Below are 23,441 nucleotides of genomic sequence, written 5' to 3'. Positions count from 1 at the left end.
AAAGGAAACTAACAACATTGAATATAAAGTGATGCAGAGAAAGCTGGTTTGTGTATATATATTTGTGTGTGTGTGTGTGTGTGTGTGTGTGTGTGTGTGTGTGTGTGTGTGTGTGTGTGTGTGTGTGTGATTCACCTCCTCCTCCTCGGTCGTCTGCTGGTCACCCCACCCAGCCAGTCTTCCCCATTACGAAGCGAGCTCAGAGCTCATAGACCGATCTTCGGGTAGGACTGAGACCACAACACACACTCCACACACCGGGAAAGCGAGGCCACAAGCTCTCGAGTTACATCCCGTACCTATTTACTGCTAGGTGAACAGGGGCCACACATTGCCCACTTGCCTCGCCGCTTACCGGGATTCGAACCTGGCCCTTTCGATTGTGAGTCGAGCGTGCTAACCACTACACTACGCGGTGTGTGTGTGTGTGTGTGTGTGTGTGTGTGTGTGTGTGTGTGTGTGTGTGTGTGTGTGTGTTCTGTATACAATAGGAGATAAATGATGAATTTTGCGGAGATGATGCAACAATGAAAAAAAGCCAAGAGAAAATTATTTGTATTAACTATGTACTTAGGTCGGTGTATCGTGCAATTTCACTCATACACAGATACTGACAGAGATACTACTACAATGCATACATACATACATACATACATACATACATACATACATACATTTATACAATTCAATACACACATAGTCACAAACACAGAACATATACATTTAATAAAAAAAAAAAAAGCAGGAAAACAAAATGCCACAAACAGTTCCTCCACAACATAAAGTAACACAGCAACACACAAACACCACTAATAAAGATACACCACCTAGTAATTTCACCGCTCCTTGGTATATCTGTGTGCTAGCCTTCCCATGGTGTTGGAAATCCGTCACGACCACATACATATTGGTGCTTACAACACTTTAGAAATCCGTCACCAGCACACATATATTGGTGCTTACAAGGTTGCAACGCTTTAGATTTTGAATTATCGCTTGGTGCTAGAAATCAATCACGACCACACACATATTGGTGCTTATAAGGCTGCAGTACTTTAGAATTATCCGTTGGTGCTAGAAATCCGTCAGGTGCACACACATATTGGTGCTTAAGAGGCTGCAACGCTTTAAAATTATCCCTTGGTGTTATAAATCCATCACGTGAACGCACATATTGATGTTTATAAGGTTAGAACACTTTAAAATTACTCTTTATCTAACTCCCTACTTGTAGAAGTTCAAGAGGGCATAACCAGCGGTCACTTGGCGGCGCGAAAGGCACTTCTTGGTCAGTTTGGCAACGTGTGTATTGGACGGGTATGCGAAAGGCGATAAGGTATTTCAGTCAACACCAGCAAATATTAACAACGTTCGGTAACAAAGGATCGGTTTAATTCTGTCACTAGGGAAAGTTAAGTATCACCTTTAGTTACTCATCAATTATTGCTCATATTTTTTTTTTTCTGTAGGGAATTGAATCAGTTTTAAAATTACGTCTTAGTTACTCATCTACAGTTTTGAGTATTGTCTCACTTGGTTGATTATATCACTGGAGTAGGCAGTAGTCACCTGCCGCCCGGTGGAATACTCCAGGAGAGGTACTTACGGGGATGTAGGCAGTGCTGCAGACTGAGTGATTCCCCGTGTCCTCTCTTCCCGGTTCCCTTTGTGGTCTCATTTATACAATTGAGCAGCTGCAGCCTGCCCTCTAAAGACAACTTCTACTACTTCCTACACTACACTACAACACCTTACACTTTTACACTCTCTTCAAATCAAAATTTAATAATGGCTTCACCACGCCCTGCCTCGGAGTCCCCCTCTGGGGAGGGGACCATAAATGTCCCCAGGTCGGACTGCCCCTCTGCTGTCGACCTTGGGTGTCTTGACACTTCATCTAATACTTTCACTATCAATTTCTGCAACATTCGTGGCCTTCGTTCTAATTTTCAATCTGTGGAACACCACCTCTCCTCTACTAAACCTCATCTTCTCTTCCTAACCGAAACACAGTTGTCTGTGACTACTGACAGCAGCCCCTTTTCTGTTCCCTCCTACTTGCTCTATCCTCATTTTCAATCCAAAGCTGGATGTTGCGCATACGTGCGTAACGACACCACTTGCTCTCGTGCCCACAATCTTGAATCTTCAGAATTTTCTACCATCTGGCTAAGACTTCAATGTCACTCTCTAACTAAATTCATCTGTGCTGTATACCTCTCACCTAATTCCTCTGACTATGTAAAATTCTTTGACTATTTGACTTCCAAGGTGGAGCACATCTTATCTCACTTTCCTTTTGCTGAGATCTCCATTTTAGGGATTTCAATGTTCACCACCAGCTTTGGCTTTCATCTTCTTTCACTGACCAACCTGGTGAACAAACCTTCAACTTTGCTATCCTTCATGACCTAGAGCAGCTAGTGAAGTTCCCTACCCGTATTCCTGACCGCCTTGGAGACACGCCCAACATTCTTGATCTTTTCCTAACCTCCAACCCTTCTGCTTACTCTGTTAAACTTTCCTCTCCGTTGGGCTCCTCCGACCACAATCTAATTTCCGTTACCAGTTCTATCACTCCAGTGCAGCCTCAGGACCCGCCTAAGCGGAGGTGCTTCTGGCATTTTAACTCTGCTAAGTGGGAGGAACTAAGGCAGTACTATTCTGATTTCCTTGGGATGATTATTGTTTTCATGTCAGAGATCCTTCTCTTTGTGCCGAGCGCATAACAGAGGTGATTATCTCTGGCATGGAGCTATACATTCCTCATACTTTCTCTAACCCTAAAGCTAAAAAGCCTTGGTTTAACTCTGCTTGTTCTCGTGCTGTCAATGATAGAGAGGCGGCTCACAAACGGTTCCGTAGCCATCCAACTGCTGAAACTCATGCCCTATATATTTCTGCCCGTAATCATGCCAAATCTATTCTCCAACTTACTAAAAACTCTTTCATCAATAGAAAATGTCAAAGTCTTTCCAATTCTAACTCCTCTCGAGATTTCTGGCATCTAGCCAATAATATCTCTAACAACTTTACTTCTTCGTCTTTCCCTCCTTTACTTCATCCAGATGGCTCTACAGCTGTCTCTTCTTTTCTAAAGCTGAACTCTTCGCTCAAACCTTTGCTACCAACTCAACTTTGGATGATTCTGGGCATATTCCTCCTACTCCTCCACCCTCTGACTACTTCATCCCTAAAATTAAAATTCTTTATAAAGACGTTTTCCTGGCCCTCTCTGGCCTTGATTCTCGGAAGGCTTACGGTCCGGATGGAGTCCCTCCTGTTGTTCTCAAAACTGTGCTTCCGAACTCGCTCACTGCCTGGTCAAACTCTTTCATCTGTGTCTCTCTACTTCTATTTATCCTTCTTGCTGGAAGTTTGCTCACATTCAACCTGTCCCTAAAAAGGTGACCACTCCAATCCTTCTAACTACCGCCCTATAGCTTTGATTTCCTGCCTTTCTAAAGCCTTTGAGTCTATCCTTAATAGGAAGATAATGAGGCATCTATCAGCTCACAACCTTCTCTCTGATTGCCAGTATGGTTTCCGTAAAGGCAGATCTACTGGTGATCTTCTTACTTTCCTAACTGAATCTTGGTCATCCTCTTTTAGGGACTTCGGTGAAACCTTTGCTGTCGGCCTTGACATATCGAAAGCCTTCGATAGAGTCTGGCACAAATCTTTAATTTCTAAACTACCCTCCTACGGATTCTATCCTTCTCTCTGTACCTTCATCTCCAGTTTCCTTTCCGATCGTTCTATTGCTGCTGTAGTAGACGGTCACTGTTCTTCCCTAAAACTATCAACAGTGGTGTTCCACAGGGTTCTGTCCTATCACCCACTCTCTTTCTATTATTCATCAATGATCTCCTAAATCTGACTCAATGCCCTATCCACTCCTATGCTGATGATACCACCCTGCATTATTCAACAGCGTTCAACAGACGCCCAACCCAACAACAATTAAATGACTCAAGGCGAGATGCTATAGGACGCCTAACTTCTGATCTTTCACTTGTTTCTGATTGGGGCAGAGAAAACCTGGTTTTGTTCAATGCCTCAAAAACTCAATTTCTACAACTATCTACTCGACATAACCTTCCAGACAACTATCCTCTCTTCTTCAATAACACTCAACTTCCCTCTCCTCTACATTAAACACACTCGGTCTATCCTTCACTAAAAATCTAAACTGGAAATTTCACATCTCTACTCTTGCTAAATCAGCTTCCAAGAAGTTAGGTGTCCTATGGCGTCTTCGTCCATTTTCTCTCCCTCCCAGCTGCTTGCTCTGTACAAGGGCCTTATCCGCCCGTGTATGGAGTATGGCTCTCATGTCTGGGGGATCCACACACAGCTTTACTAAACAAGGTGGAATCTAAAGCTTTTCGTCTTATCAACTCTTCTCCTCTAACTGACTGTCTTGATTCACATAGAAGTTAAGAGTCACTAATATTTTACTTATCCACTCTTATTTATAGTCACAAAGTAGGAGAGGTTACGAATTATCTCTCAATTCATTCTTGGTAGGTTACATAGAAGTTAAGAGTCACTAATATTTACTCATCCAATGTTATCTATATTCGCAAAGTACGAGAGGTAACGAATCATCTCTCAATTAATTCTCCCCCACCACAATGACACCTTCACTTACACCTGGAGAAAACTACAAGACGTCCGGAAAATTGTCAGAGTCAGGGAACGGAGTACTAAGTGGTTTCTTGACACTAAACCCTCTCCACCCTGTCAGTAATCCAGTACCAACGTATTATGACCAGTAGATTATTGGACGACCAGACTGATTTTAATATTATGGAGCATTTCTTTTCTTTTTATTTTATTACTATTGTTTATTTGGCTGGGGTGAAAGAATCTGATACTCAAAATTACTATAAAATTACTGTCAAATAGAGTAAAATTTAATCATCTCCTCAGCTTTTTGTACCTTTATATAGAACAAGGCCACGAGTAAAATGAAGCAAATAGAAGTGATAAATTACTCTCTCTCTCTCTCTCTCTCTCTCTCTCTCTCTCTCTCTCTCTCTCTCTCTCTCTCTTAATGACTCATGCATATGGGGCAACAGTGAGTCACGTGATGTCATAAACTGTAATTATACCAAGGGGGTACTGAAGAGGAGAGAGAGAGAGAGAGAGAGAGAGAGAGAGAGAGAGAGAGAGAGAGAGAGAGAGAGAGAGAGAGAGAGAGAGAGAGAGAGAGAGAGAGAGAGAGAGAGAGAGAGAGAGAGAGAGAGAGAGGAAAGAGGGAAGAAAGAATTTATAGTAGAAAAAATAAATAATAAGATAAATGGAGACAACGAATGAGAAAAATCAATAAAAGAGAAAGATGATGAATGAAAAAGATTAAAGGAAAGTATTAACAAGACTGAACGAAGAGAAAAAAAGATGAAAATTAAAACGTTCGTGAGATCAACAAAAAAAGAAAAGTAAAGTGAGGATGTGGATAAACAAGAAGAAAACTGTTAATGTGAAGAAAGAAAGGCAAATAAACAAGAATTTATGAGAATTAAGAGCAAATGAAACTAGTATAAATATAATAGAAAGGGAGATAAGAAGGAAAGGAGATAAAAACGAAAAAAAAAGAAGAGCGTGGAAGGAAACAAAGATAGGAATTAAGGAACTCATGTTTCTGAAAAAAAAAAAAAAAGGAAATAAGAGAAGGGGAGGGAAAGGAAAAAAAGAAATTTAACACAGTCTTAAGAAAATAGAAGAAAAGAAGAGAGGAAAGGAAAAGAGAGAGGAAAAGAATTAAGTGCTACAAACCAAACGAAAACAAAGTAAAAAGAGGAAACAAAATAACCCACTTAAGAAAGAAAACCAAGAAAGAGAGAGAGAGAGAAAAAGAAAAAAGAAAAGGGACTGAAGAAAACAATTTATCTCAATCCAAAAGAAAGACGAAAAAAGACAGAATAATGAAAGGCAACACTAAATCGCACTTAATTTCTCTTTCCTCCCTCCATTAAAGAGATAAAAACAGACGAGAGGGTAAGAAAGGAAGAAGAAAGATGAGAACAGGGAGAAGAAATGAGGAAGAAGAAAGAAGAAGAAGAGGAAGAAGAGCGAGAAAGATAAAGAATAGATCAAGAATAGAAGAAAGATGAAAGAGGGAAATAAAATCACAGGAAAAAAAAGAGGAGGAGAAAGCAAAAGAAAAAAAAAAGACCAACATGGATTAGAAAAAAAAAAAAAAAGAAGAGACGGAGGAAGGAAATAAATGATACGAGATAAGAAAACAATACTTAATCTCTCTCTCTCTCTCTCTCTCTCTCTCTCTCTCTCTCTCTCTCTCTCTCTCTCTCTCTCTCTCTCTCTCTGCCCCTGTTAAAGAATCACAACATAGGCTCTCGTAAATCACGCCTTCTCACAACTTCCGGCGTGAAAGAGGAGTGAGAGCCACGGATAATTGTGGCGAATGATAACACGAGGTAATGAGGAAGAGGCCAATTACCGAGAGAGAGAGAGAGAGAGAGAGAGAGAGAGAGAGAGAGAGAGAGAGAGAGAGAGAGAGAGAGAGAGAGAGAGATTACTGTATTGTCACTAAAATTTATTCTTTAATTTTGTCTTGATCGTAATAAACTTATCAGAGAGAGAGAGAGAGAGAGAGAGAGAGAGAGAGAGAGAGAGAGAGAGAGAGAGAGAGAGAGAGAGAGAGAGAGAATTACTGTACTGTCACTAAAATTTATTCTTTAATTTTGTCTTGATCGTAATAAACTTATCTGAGAGAGAGAGAGAGAGAGAGAGAGAGAGAGAGAGAGAGAGAGAGAGAGAGAGAGAGAGAGAGAGAGAGAGAGAAAATAAGAAAAATAAAACTCATCATATTCCACAACTCAATCCAGATGCAGTCAAGCAGAAAAATACAATTAAAACTAATCGGATATATTCGCTGGGCGTCGATACAACTCTAGTACAGCTCAGGGTGATAATTACTGAATCAGACCAATGCAGATATCACGGGGAGGGGAATATGACGATGAGACAAAAGGGGGAACAAAAAAAAAAAAAAAATTTAAAAACAAAGAAAAAAAGCAGCTTACAAGTAAGATACAATAAGCACAGCTCAGGGTGATAATTACTGAATCAGAGCAGTGCAGATATGACAGAGAGGGGAATACGAAGATGAGACAACAAGGAGGGAACAAAAAATGAGGAAAAAAAGGAAAAAAAACCTTACAGGTACAATATTTGACATTATATACTGTTATATATAATGGGAGTTCTTTATATGAACTTTGGAGTGAGGAAAAAAAAGGGAAGTGATGAAAAACGAGAATAAAAGAACACTAATGAGGAATCGTACAAAAAAATCCGTAATTATATCATAAATGAGAAAAAAAAACTTAGGAGTAAGAGTGAGAAGTGTAAATCTGAAGTCTTCATTTGTATTTTCTTAGTTATTTTCTTTAATTTGTGGTGAGCGATATAAGGCATGGCTTAGTGGGCGTGGTAGTGAGAGGCGTGTAGGTGTGTTGGCGTGTGGGCATGTGGATGGTGCTGGTCAGTGGTGGTGGTGACTACATGCTATGGCGCGTGTGGTGATAACGAAGGTAAGTGGTGACGGTGGTGATGGTGGCGGCGGAGGCAGCGGCGGTAGTGACGGTCAGGCGATCGGTCGGGCCGTCGGTCTGGCCGCCTGCCTGCCGCCTGCCCACCCTCGCTTCGCTACCCTGCCTACCCCGGCCGCCGCTCACCCTGCTCCCTCTCTTCACCTCACACACACACACACACACACACACACACACACACACACACACACACACACACACACACACACCAAAAGCTGTTATGTCAGTACTATACCACCTTCGCTAATAATAATAATAATAATAATAATAATAATAATAAATAATAATAATAATAATAGTATTAGTAATTATAATAATAATAATAATAATAATAATAATAATAATAATAATAATGACAGTTCACCATAAAGCAATTTACTCAACATACTTTTTTTTCCTCCTTACTGCAGTCCATCTCAATCCACACACATTTTGCCCTAATAATCAACGTGACTTTTATTTCTATCTTTATATTTTATTTCTCTCCTGCTTTTTTTTTTTTTTTTTTTCCTCTCGCAGCTTGAAGTTTTGTCAGTTTCCGGAGCACGTCCACGCTGATGTATTTATCACCTGTAATTATAGAACATTTGCTCAGCGACACGGCGCGGGAATGATTTGACAAGAATTCCGAAGTGCGCCAATACCCGATATTTAATCAGCGTTTTCTCACTCGGCCCGTAAATTCTCGCAAACAGCAAATTCATGTCGGCAGATTTTCTCTCCACGTAAACGCGAAAAAGTACCGGGGGCTTTTTCAGTGAATGCTACTGATTAAAACGGTGTGTGTGTGTGTGTGTGTGTGTGTGTGTGTGTGTGTGTGTGTGTGTGTGTGTGTGTGTGTGTGTGTGTGATATTTTGTTATACTGGTTTCATATACGATAGTACTGCAAAAAGACATATATGTCTTCACCCATATATCACATGCATACAACTCATAACAACAGTGTCATCAGCAGCAGAATTATAAATCAACACATGACATGAAAAACAGACTTCATGATAATAAGAAGGGAAAAAAAAAAAAAACAGAAAAGGAAGAAAAAACTTACTTTTCTTCTCCTGCATGTTCTTCAGGTGTGGGCGGGGGCGGGGAGGCTCCGGCGGCTGCGGCAGAGGATGTCACGAACGATCCCCTTCCCCTCCACCCTCACCCCAGACATCACCACTGCCCAGACCCCACGCCACCACTTTGCACAAACCCAAACACTTTTCCACACTTAACACTACTTTCTGGGGGGTCAGTGCTCCACCCGCGGCGCGCCTTGATTTGACGCGGCACTACGTCAGGGGTAATTGGCTCATCGGGCTCCGGCGTGAGTGCGGCGCCTCTCCGCCTCCTGCGATCATGATTATCTCTGGGTAGTTCCTCTGTTTCTCTATTTCCCAGCTCCCCAACCCTCGAGCAGGCTTGGGTCGGGACGTGGGCGATGTAGAAGGGCGACAGGAGCGTGTCGTCCGGCGGGCGGGATAGAGCACGGCCGCCCTCTTTGCTGACAACAGTCGCCTAACAACTCAACTAACTACCACTGGGCTCCTTCCACCGCGAGTTCACTCACTTTTCGGTGTGTACGAGAAGAGTGTAGTGATGCCGAGCCCTGGGACCACTGCTCGCGCGCGCCGCCACCCAGCCACCACCCCACACCGCGGCCTCCCTCGCCTCTCCACGCTTCCACACACGATGACGACCTGGACGTGGGCGACACGCGGGCTCGTCATACGCACTCACGTCGATAATTGATATTGCAGAAGCCTGGACAGCCAAGTGGCAAACAGTAACACAGGAGGAGTGAGCACGGGCGAAGGGTGCCTAGATGCCAAGTACCGCCAGTCGCCAGGTCTGTGGCTCCCCCAACCCTACCTCCACCTACCCCTGCCAGCCTCCCTACCATGCCGCAGCATCTACTACACCCCCATATTGCAGCCTCAACACCCCCACTCAATCTTCAACACCCAGGCACAGCACATAACCTCCCACCCACGTGATCCCATCATCGGGGAAGTATCGAAAGGTACAGAAATACAAGAAATCTGCCGAAATGCCTGAGGTGCTGGCATCACTCCCCGTTGCCATACACAGTACCTACCCGAATAGGGAGGAATTCCCTATCTTCCTAAATTATTCATAGCCTTCACGAGTATATTCAAAGCGCACGTTAATGTGTGTATTTGAGATGACCCAAGCCTAAAGGAAGGAGAGTGACTCGAGACTAGCGGGATTTCACGTCACCAAGTGCCTCGTCCTTAGTCTGACATCTTCCTACTTAAATTTTCGAGACGTGTAGGTCTTCACCTCACACAACCTTCTCGCCCAATTAGACCACTCTGTAGGCAGCCCAAGATACGCCGCCTCAACGCCACCTCCGCATTACTTTGCCATGCTGCTCTCTCAATACGAGTGGGGACTTGTCAGTGGGTACCAGAATGTGTTGAATGCTATTTTAGACCATACTGAGCTTGTACGTTTGGCAGTGATGTAATGTGGCGAGGTTCTACCCTTCTAAGATGAGACTGCCCCACTGAGGTTCGCCAGTACCCAACTTGATCCTCACGTTTCCCGACATCCTTCTTTCCCAGCAGTCCCAATGACCCCCCGGTGCTGTTTGAAGGGTGCTGGTATGCAGGATCTCGCGCTGCTGAGGTGGAGGCTGCAAGAAGTAAAGGAGACCGACCGAGAGAGATAGAAGAACAAGAAGAAAAAAAAGAGGAAACTGGCGCCCTACTCGGCTGTTGGTTCCCTCACTCAGAGTGTCGCGTGGTGCTGGTCCGCCTCCGCTTGCCCCCTGCTGCTGCCGACTCCCACACTCCTTATATCATTTCATATAACCCCCACCACCTTTCCCACCGCGAAGTGACTAATCCTCTTATGTACCAGGTATTTAGCCCGGCCAATTACCATCGCCGACAATGTTCCTCGGCGCTAATAGCTTACGGGAAGTGGGCATACAGTGTGCGGTGGTGAATCGGGGATGGTGGCGGCCGCTGGCAGTTGCGTCACCTTGCCTGGGCGCCTTACAATGTCTTCATCAACACTCGCGTCTCAAGGAGCGTTTTCTCTCTCTTTCATGGCTCGCCATTCGAGGTTTTCGTATTAAATATTTATCGCTCTCTATCACTCTCATCGTTCGCTCGCTGCCGCTCTCTCTTCGGCGGCCGTGAAGAGGGAGACACGGAGACACAAGTGAGAGGTGCACGCTGGAGCAGACGACTGTGAATAAAAGTGATGTATTAGTGGCAATTCTACACTTTATGTCTTAATCAAGTTGGGCTCAGCGGCGGCGGGCGGACCGACACAAGGCAAGGGGCGAGGGAGGACCTTTAAGATTTAGATGTTGGAGAGAGAGAGAGAGAGAGAGAGAGAGAGAGCGTAATAAGGAGCGGGATAAACAAACAAAGCAGGAACAACTGTCACACTCTAGCGCAATTCGAGCCGATTTAAAGCGGTCTAAAAGTAAACAGATGAGTAGGACGATAATACCGTCACGAGGAAAACAACCTTTGGCTGTGATACAAGACGTTCCCTCCCCCGCGCCCACCCTTCCCTCTCGCCCTCCTCCCCTCCCTCCTTCCCTCCGAGTCGCCGATCTTACAGTTGCTAATTTCATAGTAAGACCTGGGATTGACGGGGAGGGGAAGATGGAGCAGGTAGCGGTGGCAGCGAGTGAGAGAGGAACGTTTGTCAACACGTGTTTCTCCTCCTCCTGTCCCTCTCTTCAGGAATGGCGATAATTTCCGGCGGAGGAGAGTGACCTTGTCCCAACACTCGTTCTCATATCCATTCCCATTTCCTTCGCCCACTTCCGCTTGTTTCCTCTCCTCCTGGTGACGCCTCTCGTGATGCTCCTCCTGCCTTCCCTACACGCGTTACAGCTGTTGTGACAATGCTGACCACCACTGTTTCTATTATTATTGCTGTTACAACTCCCACCACTACTACTGCTACTGCTCTAATAGTCATTATCAACAAGAACAAGAAGAACAATAATGATAGTAATAGCAACAGCTACAACAACGACAACGACGACAACAACTAATGATAATGGTAATGGTAATGATAACAGTCGCTGACTAAATGACTGGAGGAATAAGTCAATAGCCTTTAATTATTTAGTGTGAGTCAGCGTCCAGGCCTCATCTCACCTTCTCCTCCAGACCCTTGCACCTCCACCACCTCCTCCTGTTCCTCCTGCTCCTCCTCCTCCTCCTTCTCTCCCTCTAACTCCACCTCCACCTCTCCCGCCACAGACATGCTCTCTCTGCACAGGAAATGACGCGTGGAGCACCAACACTCCCAAGGGATTGATTATTTCCCACCAAGCAACAAATTCTAGTCTAACAGGAATCACTTAACCCCTCCCCTACCCTACCACCAACCTTTGAGTGTGTGTGTGTGTGTGTGTGTGTGTGTGTGTGTGTGTGTGTGTGTGTTGATTTTTTTTGGGAGGGGATGCGTATATATATGGTCAGTGAAATATCTGTTGGTCTATGTATCTGTCTACCTTATAAACGTATAATGCTACTTATCTATATCTATCTACCTATCTACCTACCTAACTACCTACCTATCTATTTATCTATCTATCTAACAATCTATCTACTGATCTCTCTACTTATTTAGCTATTTGTCTATAAAGCTATCTATCTATCTATTTATCTTTTCTACGTGGTTCTGTGCACGTATCAGAATACAGTTCAAGATTGAACATTTGATTATTTACACTTTATAGTAAAAAAATAAATAAATAAACATCGAGACTAATGCAAGACGTGCTTTACCTGTCACCAGTGACCCACCCTGCATGTTGCCCCGGGTCAAGCCACAGGCCTGGCAGGCTGCTGGGGTTTATGGTCCCATTGAGCGTCAACGCTGCCCAGGCCGCTTTCTTTCCATATCTCAGGCGAGGTTGGATGTTTGCAGTACAGATGACCCTAAACAACTCGAGACGACTAATAGTATTCTTTAGCCCACTTTGAAATTTACTACCCTATATTCTTCTCACTTTGTATCTTATTCTCATTGCAACGGACTTGATTTTGTATTCAAGTACTAAGACATTAAGTGAAGAAGGTGGAGGATGGTTTCCATGTACTCAAACCAAATAGTTTCCGTGTTGGTTAAAAAAAAAAAAAGAGAAGAAAAACTATGAAGCAATGTAAAATGTACGCCATTCAGTCGAAGGCCAGTGTGGATATCCCAATGTAGTCCAGCCAGGAGGAGGAGGAGGGGCTTGTGCCTCTAGCGATCGTGAACTGAGTACACACAGTAAACTCTTTGATTAACAAAACGGACAAAATACGAAGAAGCGAAGTAATATAATCGTGTGGAATGATTTATCATGTATTTTATTCATTTATTTAGTTATTTTCTGACGAGAGTAATGTGTGCACGATAAGTCTTTCCTATGGTTTTTATGGTTGTTTTTCAGAGACCTTTGTGGAAAATTAATAAGCCAGATATATAATTAAAAAAATTCAAGTAATCCACTACACTTTTAATTACACAACCCGCAAGGAATTTTTACCTTTACTAGCACATAAATAAAGACTACAATCCCCATGACCCAAGGCGGCAAAACCTTCCAAAGATTAATTTATCACCATGAACCAAAGGAATATTCAAGCTTGCGTTAATACAAAAGTCACTTATTCCTTTAATGATGAGGAAGCGACACGTGAGACATAGTTAAAGGAACGCAGCCAGTCTCTCTCCCCGGGCAAAACCATTCCTTGCATCCCCGCACTGCCAGCCAGCCAGCCAGCCACCAAGCCACCAAGCACTCGCGCCTCAGATGTGCCGTGGATTACGTATGCATCAGTTTATCTAATGGCATACCTCAGACGGCGCGGCGTGGGGAGTGAGGGGAGGAGGTTCTTAAGCGTCAAGTTAAGCTGAACAGACGCATGCCGGCGGTGGTGTCAGTCTGGTTGCTCACTACACTACTTCCCCCTTTCCTTTTTGCTCCTTCTTCTCCTCCTACTCTCCTTCTTCTTCTTTTTCTTCTCCTGCCTCCTCCTTCCCCTCCTCTTTCTCCTCATTTTTTTTTTCGTCTTAATTTCAATCTCTTTCTTATTTTTCACTTTTACTCTGCACCATTTTTATCTTTCTCCACTTCTGCCTCTAGCTATTTCTCCACTTCGTCCATTTCCTTCTCCTCCTCCTCCTCTCCTCTTCCTCCTCCTCCTCCTCCTCCTCCTCCTCCTCCTCCTCCTCCTCCTCCTCCTCCTCCTCCTCCTCCTCCTCCTCCTCCTCCTCCTCCTCCTCCTCCTCCTCCTCTTAATCTTAATATTATTTTTTTCACTCTTATTCTTCATCATGTGTGTCTTTTCATCTTCCCCCGTCGTTCTCTTCCTCTCCTCCTATTCCTTCACTCACTCCTTCATTCCTTCCACTACCTCGTCTCTATTCTTAATGTCAATCACGTTTCTTCTCTTATTCATCACCTTTGTCATTCTTTTCCTCCTCCTCCTCCTCCTCCATCTCCTCCAGCTCGTATTACTCCTCTTCCTCCTCCTCCTCCTCCTCCTCCTCCTATATTCTTAATCTCAATCATGTTTCTACTCTTGCTCTTCATCATGTTGGTCCTCTTCTTTTTTTGCCCCTCCCTGTCTTCACTGTTGTATCACCACCACCACCATCACCATCACTCACCCGGCGCCACCAGTGTTGTTTGCTGGGCCGCCGCGAGGAGGTGTGTTGATACAGTGTTTACCGCCTCCACACACACACACACACACACACACACACACACACGGTCCTCCACTTTGTCACACGGAGATGAATCACACTAAGAGACTCTCAGTATAGACGAGATTAACATGAAGAAGATGAGTTTCTAGTGGTGACGTGGTTGTGTGTGTGTGTGTGTGTGTGTGTGTGTGTGTGTGTGTGTGTGTGTGTGTGTGTGTGTGTGTGTGTGTTATTGTGGATGTTATTCATTAATTATTTTACTAGTCTATGTATTTATCTATCTGTTAAGTATTCTTTTCATGGTCACCTTTTTTCATTTAAGGTATTGCATCAATATTCACCTATCCATTTATTTCTAGTACTATGTTCCTCTTTAGTTCACTTAGTAGAATCTCCTTAGCTTAGTGGACTAGTCATTTAAAGGGATGCCATTCTCAGCAGTGAGGTGTTATAGACGCTCCACTACAGCCTTCTTACTTAAACTGCTTAAGGTTACTGAAATGATAGGACGCGTTAGGTGCTGGTGGGCGTGTCATGCTTTGTTCCTGTTCTCTATCAGTGGTGGTGGTGGTGGTGGTGGTGGTGGTGGTGGTGGTGGTGTTGATGATAGTGAACGCATTAATCCATGTTTCTGTTTTTTCATGTCTTTTAAGTGAGAGAGAGAGAGAGAGAGAGAGAGAGAGAGAGAGAGAGAGAGAGAGAGAGAGAGAGAGAGAGAGAAGGGTGAGTTCTTTATATAGTCACACGCTGTAACAGCTCCTCTACAACACCGCACCACCACCACCACCACCCCCACACGCGTGAGACTCTTGCTATGGTTCCTGGCGATGGTGATGACAGACAATGTGATAGTAGTGACCATGATAATAATAATGATAATAACAACAACAACAACAATAACAATAATAATAATAATAATAATAATAATAATAATAATAATAATAATAATAATAATAAATAATAATAATAATAATAATAATAATAATAATAATAATAATAATAATAATAATAATAATAATAATAATAATAAATAATAATAATAATAATAATAATAATAATAATAATAATAATAATAATAATAATAATAATAATAATAATAAGAAGAAGAAGAAGAAGAAGAAGAATGAATATATATATATATATATATATATATATATATATATATATATATATATATATATATATATATATATATATATATATGAAGGAGACAAACTTAAGGAAAATAATCATATCTTTTCTCTTAATGCCTTATAACAGTAAGTAGAAAATGTGCAGTGCCTCGTTGTAGAAGTTAACAAGTTCTGAAAAGTAGAAGCCTTGAAGATGACGGTAAAAGATGGCGAGAAATGCAACACTGCGGTGTTGAGTGAAAGAATCAGGGCAGTTTGTTAGAGGGGAGGGACCGAAGTGACAAAAAGCTTCTGACTCCGCCCTTTTTAGGAGGGCTGTGTGAGTTGAACCTCCCCATATGTGGGAACAGAACATGGGCGGATAGGGCACCTGTATAGAGTAGGCAAGTGGGAGGAGCAAATGTATAGGTAGGGACGACACCGAATGTCTAATTTCATGGAAGCGACTTTAACAAGAAAGAAGTAAAATATACAACTTATATTTTTAGTGAGGGTCCAAATATGTTCATTGTAGGGTGTAGGTGAGTGTCACTGTCTGGTACCCTGTGCCGAGTGGACAGATGAAGAATCTGACTTTTGGGGCACTGAACAACACAAGGTTAGCTCTGTCCCATTGTGAAATACTGTATCATAGATAAGGAGTTGGGCATTCTGAGATTCACCAACTTTAGTTTCTGCTGATGTTAATACATTTAAGGTAAAGTCGTAGGTGTAAGAAATGAGAGGATGAAAAGTTATGAATAACGGAAAAAGGTGTGCAACGGGGCAGATTCCTGTGGAACCGAAGGACTGCAGCGAAAGAACGACCAGAAAGAAAACTTTAGGTAAAGAGACAAAGATGGATAGAAACGTATGACAAAAGTTTATAAATCAAAGATTTATATCTGATCAATCGAAAATTTTATCTGTCAATGCCAAGAGCGAAGATTTCAATAAAATTTCGAAGACTGGATGAGTAACACTCAGTAAGGAAAACCATTGGATAGTCGTCCACAGAATCCAGACTGGCGATCAGAAGGAAGGTTGTGAGCAGATAAAGACATGAGAGATTCCACCTAACATCATAGAGAGGGGGAAAAATCAAGCATATCCATACAAGACACAGATTGTTGACAACTTATTGCTTTTTTGATGATTTGCTGATATATCACAAAAGTTGATAATGAAAATACCGTTGCAGAGAAACATTAAGATCACTTGCTGATATATCACAAAATTTGATAATGAAAATACCGTGGCAGGGAAACATTAAGATCATAGACAGTGCCAGGGACAGCGGGGCAGGGCCAGTGAGGAGCAACAGGTGTGCCAGTGTGGACCAGTTGACTGGTAAGCTGACGGGAAGGAAGCGCAGGGAAGGGTCAGCAAATGGTCAGTGTTAGGTGGCCGAGAGGTGAATTGCACGCGTCTGGTGGAGGAGCGTCAGTGGTGGGTGTTGAGGAGCAGAATGACGAGTGGCCCTTTGTTTCCTATCAGTGGCGCTCAACATCTGTCGCTCGGGAAGGAAGAATACGTGCACACACACCGCCACAAAAAGGCTCTATTTCACCAGTGGTCTGATGTACAGTCATGGCCAATAACCAATTATCGCGCCGCATTCACCTCTCGATCTTACCTTTTATCTGCTGACAATCTGCTGCTGGACGGGTTGGGTGATACGGACAGCTGATCATGGGATTTGAAATTGAGGGGAAAACAAGACACGATGGAAAAGAGTGAGGTTGAACGATAGACTTCTGAAAATGACTTAACTATCAAGAGAACAGCATCACGAGATTTCAAATTGAGGGAAACACAAGAGACAATAGATGAAGACTACAGGAAGGTAACAAACTACTGGGCATAACTTGACTGAGAGAACAAAGCAGAGAGCAGGTAGTGGCGTGGGTAACACATTCCATCCTCGCCATGTTTTAAAAGCCGTGTTGGTGTTTTATTCTCCACTAACACTAATGCCTTTGAGATACGACAACAAAACACAAAACACCAGGAAGAGGAGGCGGAGGAGGAGGAGGAGGAGGAGGAGGAGGAGGAGGAGGAGGAGGAGGAGGAGGAAAAGGAGGAGCAAGAAGAAAGAGAAAAAATAAGACATGAAAAAAAGGAGGAGGAGGAGAGAAGGCGATGACTTATGATTTATGGTGAGAATTAGCATTTTACCTGTCTGGGAGATGCCTACCTGTTGCGCTCTCTCTCTCTCTCTCTCTCTCTCTCTCTCTCTCTCTCTCTCTCTCTCAGCCAGTGCACCGTGTCTTGTGTCACGTCTATGAATAGTTTTATAGTTATCATGATGGATCTTTCTCATCAGTCACTCTGCCACGTTTACCTGCCTATTAATTTTACCTTTTTTTTATTACTCCTTGTTCTTCCTTTACTCTTACTGTCTACACTCCCCTCCCGACCACTCTGCTCCCTCTCATTTCTCCGTTTCCCTCTCTGGTGTTAAACGAAGTACTATTTGATTTATCTTTATCCTTTGCCATGATGATTTTTTTTTCCTTCTCTCTCTCTCTCTCTCTCTCTCTCTCTCTCTCTCTCTCTCTCTCTCTCTCTCTCTCTCTCTCTCTCTCTCTCTCTCTCTCTCTCTCTCTCTCTCTCTCTCTCTCTCTCTCTCTCTCTCTCTCTCTCTCTCTCTTTCATATTCTTGCTTCTGTTTTGCTTCTTCATTCCCGTAACTTTTTTTTTTTCTTCTTTCCTCTTTAATCATTTGTTGTCTCATTTTCCTTCCCCACCACCGCCACCACCACCACCTTTTACATATTCCCTCATCCCCCCTAACACCACCTCCTCCATCTCTCCTTCTCCTTCTCCTCCTTCTCTTCTTCGACGTCGTTTTTCCTCCTCCTAATGTCCCACCTTAGCCGGTCATAATTACGGGAATAAACTTTACGACGTACAAACTAGCAGAGACAGAAGCTCAATTCATGACAACCAGACAGACAGACAGACAAGCCGACCCTGAAGCGTGGCTCGTATGAGAGAGGGATGAAGAGGGAGGGAGGGAGAAAGGAGGGAGAGAGAAGCATACGTACACAGAGATAGTTGGAGGGAGGAAAGAAAGAAATGAAGGAGGAATAGAAGGAAGGAGTTAGCAAGGGTCTGGGTGGGAGAGAAAGAGATAAGGAGACACAGAGGGCGAAGGATAAAGGGAAGGAAGATAGAAAGGAGGGAAGGAGAGAGATAGTAAGGGGCAAGTGAGAAGAAGAAAGAAGGAAAGAAGATAGGGAAGGAAAGAGGAGAGAGAGAGAGAGAGAGAGAGAGAGAGAGAGAGAGAGAGAGAGAGAGAGAGAGAGAGAGAGAGAGAGAGAGAGAGAGAGAGAGAGAGAGAGAGAGAGAGAGAGAGAGAGAGAGAGAGAGAGAGAGAGAGAGAGAGAGAGAGAGAGAGAGAGAGAGAGAGAGAGAGAGAGAGAGAGAGAGAGAGAGAGAGAGAGAGAGAGAGAGAGAGAGAGAGAGAGAGAGAGAGAGAGAGAGAGAGAGAGAGAGAGAGAGAGAGAGAGAGAGAGAGAGAGAGAGAGAGAGAGAATAGAATAAAGGAAAATGAAAAAAAAACAGAGGAAGAAAAGAAAGAAAGAAGGAAAAGAGAAATGGAAACAGGGAGGAGTGACACGAAGGAAATATAGGACGAACTAAAAAAGGATGAAGGAAAGAAAGAAGGGAAGGAGAAATAGAAGAAGGAAGGCAGTGAGAGGCAGATGCGAGGAAGGGAAAAGAAACTAAGAGAAAGTGATGGAGGGAAGGAAACAAAAGAGGAGGAAAGAGAGTAAATAAAAACAAGGAAGGAGAAACACACAAAAAAAAAACGACTGATGGAAGAAAGAAGAAAAGAAAGTAAGGAAAAAAATTATGGAAGGAAAAAAAATAAAAGAAAAAAGGAACAGGAAGAATAGCGAAACAAGGGAGAAAGAAAAAAAAATAAGGAAATATTGAAATTAAAGAAAACACAATCACAAGACAATGTATAGAAAGGGAAATAGATAAAAATAACGAATAAACGAGACAAGAGATAGAATATAACCAAAGAAACAAGGAAGGGAAAATTTTAGAAGCTCGAGATGAAAGTGAAAGTGTGAAGAGGAAAAGTGACTGACAGAGGGAAGAAGAGAGTTACAGGAAAAGGAAACAGGAAAAGTTAACGCATGGTAAAGTAAGGCAAGGGAAAGTGAGAGGGAGGCGGAAATGGAAAGTTGTGATGAGAAGGAAAAGTTGAGGAAGAAAACGAGGGAAAGAAAGAGATAGAGAAGTGAAAGGAAAAAAGAAATAAACAAAGACGTGGAAAGAGACAGAAAAATAAGAGAAAATAGAAAGAGAAAAAACGAAAAACGAAAAAGAAAGAAAAAACAAGATGAGAGATAGAAATGAATGAGAAAATTAAAAGAAAAGCAAGAAACAGAGAGGAATAGAAAAAATAAAACAATACAGAAAAAAAGGAAAAGGAAACTAAGACAAAATTGAAAGAGAAAAGGAAAAGGGAAAGCAAAAGTCGAAGAAAAGAAAATGGAGCCAGGAAAGATTGGAACAGAGACCAGGAGGACAACAAGGAGGAGAAGGAGGAGGAGGAGAAGGAAGAGGAGGAGGAGGAGGAGGAGGAGGAGGAGGAGGAGGAGGAGGAGGAGGAGAAGGAGGAAGAGGAGGACGAGGACGAGGAGGAAAAAGAGGAAGAGGAAAAGGAAGAAGAGCAAGAGAAAGAGTAAGAGAAAGAGGAGGAGGACGAGAACAAGGACGAAGAGGAGGAAGAAGAGGAAGAGGAAGAGCAAGAGCAAGAGGAGGACTAAGATGACGACGAGGGCGAGAACGAAGACGAAGACGAGGACGATGAGGACGAGGACGACGAGAAGGAAGAGGAAAGAGGGTATAGGGAAGGGGAGGACCACTAATCCGTCTATTACATGGGGATTCCTGAAGGCCTGGTGGACGCCCCTACGCTGCGCCATTAGTCACGTAAGAGTGGCCGGAATAATGGAGCAGCCGTGAAAATATCCACTAATGGGTTTACATATGGAGGATTAGCGTGGCGGGGAGACAGATTTACGCGCAGGCCAAGGTGGAGGTACGGTGGTGTGGATTACTGGTATAACTGAACCCGTATTTATTGGTTTAGACGTTCCTGGCTTGCCTGTCTGTCTTTCTGTCTGTCTGGTGTTGTTGTGCGGCGTGGTGTTGTTGTCAGTGGCTGCCGTGGTGTTGAAATTTCCTGTGACTTGGTGTATGAATAGTTTGTTTGTTAATTTGTTTTGTTTTGTTGGTGTTGTTGTTGTTTGTGAGTTGTGATGGTGTAGTGCTGGTGTGGTTTAGCTATTTATGGAGTATATGTTGATAACTCGGGTTGTTGTTGTTGTACCTATTTACTGCTAGGTGAACAGGGGCCACACATTAAGAGGCTTGCCCATTTGCTTCGCCGCTTACCGGGACTCGAACCCGGCCCTCTCGATTGTGAGTCGAGCGTGCTAACCACTACACTACGTGGTGTGTGTGTGTGTGTGTGTGTGTGTGTGTGTGTGTGTGTGTGTGTGTGTGTGTGTGTGTGTGTGTGTGTGTGTGTGTGTGTGTGTGTGTGTGTGTGTGTGTGTTTAGGGATTACGCCTCCAAGGCCTATACGAGAATTTATGGATTTGGAACGAGACTTTGGGTTTACTTTTTTTATGGTGAAGGTTTAAAAAGTCTCAAATCCACACGACCCTTTCTCTCTCTCTCTCTCTCTCTCTCTCTCTCTCTCTCTCTCTCTCTCTCTCTCTCTCTCTCTCTCTCTCTCTCTCTCTCTCTCTCTCTCTCTCTCTCTCTCTCTTTCCGATACCCCAATGTCTTCATCACCATTCCCTCTCTTTCTATCTCCTTCCTTCCATAATTTACTCTCCCTGCCTTCCTTCCTCCCCTTCTCCTCTCCTACCATATACTTTCCTACCTCCTTCCCTCCCTCTCTTTCACCCCCCCAACCCCTCCCTTCCTCCAGGATTCCCTCCCCCCTACACCTCCGCACCATACACACAACTCTCTCTCACCTTCCCTCCGTCCTTCCCTCTATACCTCGCTGTCCCATTCTTTCCTCCAACGCGTCCCTCCTTCCCTTCGCCTATCCCGCCGCCCCAGGGGTTCGCACCAGGGCACAGGAACCCCGGGGAAGGCTGTGGGCTGGGACACTGTGGCTTCCATCTTCCTCTTCTTTCTTCTCTCCCTTTCTTCACTGCTTCTTGTTATTCCTCCTCGTGTTTTTCTTGTCTTTTGTCGTGTTGGTTATTTCATTTTTATTTATTGTTATTTTTTTTTGTTTCTGTAAGTTGTTTGTATGTGTTAATACTTCTCTTTTTTTTTCTTTCTCCTTTTCCTCTTTTCCTCTTTCTTCTATTCCTACTACTACTACTACTACTACTACTAACGTCTTCTCCACTTCAGCTGATAAATAAAGTCACAAATCTCACGTTCTATTTTCGTTCCTGTTGGCATTCATTACTTCACATTATTAACTTCCGTATTTTTTTCACCACCACCACCAACATCATCAGCACCGCCTCTCCATCCCTCCATCCCTCCTCCTCACTCAACACCTCTCCTATAGCCGCCTCCTCTAATTAGTCTCGATATAACGACCTGCCCCCCCTAATCCAGCCCCTCACAGCGGCTAATGCCACCTCGCCGCCACTCATCACTAGTAATTAACAGCCCAAAAGATCCTATGCCGACCGAGGACTAGGACGCGGCGGCAGGACGAAGCAGGAGGCGGTATTGGAAGCTCCCCTCCTCCTCCTCCTCCTCTTCCTCCTTCCCCTCGTCCTTCGCCTCTTCTTCCATTTCCTCTTCCTCTAGTTTCTCTTATTTTTTTGTTTTTTTAGGTGTCAGAATCTTCACGACTTTTCTTGCTACCCCGTAGTTGCTATCTTCTGTTTTCCTTCTTCTCCTCTTCCTTTTCCTGCTCCTCCTCCTCCTCCTCCTCTTCCATGTGTTCCTCTTCCACCTTACCTTCTTTATCCTCCTCCTTCTCCTCCTAGTTTTACTCCTCCTCCTCCCCTTCTTCTTCTTTTTCCTCTTTCATGATTTTAGTTTATATTTTTTCCTAAGTATATCTTCAGGTCTCCTCCTCCTCCTCCTCCTCCTCCTGTACTGTACTTCTCCTGTACTGTCCTGTCTCTCTTATCTGTAGCCAGTTAGAAGTAGTTACCAAACAGCCTCGAAAGGACCAACAGGTCTGTTGCTGTTTGGCTTTCCTTTGTATTCCTTTGTATTCCTCCTCCTCCTCCTCCTCCTCCTCCTCCTTCTCCTCCTCCTCCTCCTTCTCCTCCTCCTCCTCCTCCTCCTCCTCCTCCTCCTCCTCAAATTCCTCAAATAACACACTTTTCGCCTACATTAAACTATTTTTTTCCTTTAGTGCACTAGATAGCAACATTTATTCCTTCAACATTTTCTATCACATTATTGACTTTCTCTCTCAGTGTTTTCTTGTTCTTCCTTCCTTGAATCCTGTTGTCCTTTTGGTTTTAACTCATAGAAACTGCAGTGGTGGTATATTCACACAGACAGCCTCATTAGGCCCAGTAAGGCTGTTGCTGTCTGCTTTTTCCTTTGTTTTCTTTGTATTCCGTTGTATTCCTTCTCCTTCTCCTTCTTCTTCTTCTTCTCTTTCTCCTTCTTCTTCTTCTTCTTCTTCTCTTTCTCCTTCTCCTTCTTCTTCTTTTCTTCTTCTTCTTCTTCTTCTCTTCCTCTTTCTTTTATGCTCTTCCATCTCAGTATTGTTTGTTTATTGATAAGAGTTGCACTTTTGTATTTCCTATTTGAAAAGTCTTTATTTAGTGTGCTCTCCTCTTCCTCCTACTCCTTCCCCTCTTTCTCTTCTTCTTTTTCTTCTTTTTTTTTCTTCTTTTTTTTCTTCTTCTTCTTCTTCTTCTTCTTCTTCTTCTTCTTCTTCTTCTTCTTCTTCTTCTTTTTCTTCTTCTTCTTCTTCTTCTTCCTCTTCTTCCTCTTCTACTTTGTTGTTATTATTGTTGTTGTTGTTGTTGTTGTTGTTGTTGTTCTACTTATTGTTGTTGTTGTTCTTTTTTTTTCTCTCTCTCCTTTTTT

At 43.2% G+C, this 23,441-nt stretch overlaps 1 protein-coding gene across 4 annotated transcripts in view; it reads right to left on the bottom strand.

Annotated features, from left to right (window-relative positions):
- Window positions 1-23,441, bottom strand: part of LOC123514570 (transcriptional activator cubitus interruptus-like) — a 262,766-nt gene that overhangs the window by 152,462 nt on the left and 86,863 nt on the right. The window contains exon 1 of one of the 4 annotated variants that reach the window (XM_045272528.1): window positions 8,630-9,805. The exons of the other annotated variants lie outside the window; for them this stretch is intronic. Within the exon in view, the coding sequence (XP_045128463.1) occupies window positions 8,630-8,645 (16 nt within the window). The 5' untranslated portion in view covers window positions 8,646-9,805. Of the gene's footprint in view, window positions 1-8,629; window positions 9,806-23,441 lie in introns of those variants that run through there. 4 annotated transcript variants of the gene reach the window in all.

Source organism: Portunus trituberculatus, chromosome 38 (genome assembly GCF_017591435.1).
Source record: "Portunus trituberculatus isolate SZX2019 chromosome 38, ASM1759143v1, whole genome shotgun sequence".
Lineage (NCBI taxonomy): Eukaryota > Metazoa > Arthropoda > Malacostraca > Decapoda > Portunidae > Portunus > Portunus trituberculatus.
The sequence above is the reverse complement of the archived record's forward strand: the minus strand, read 5'-3'. Positions and strand labels throughout refer to the sequence as shown.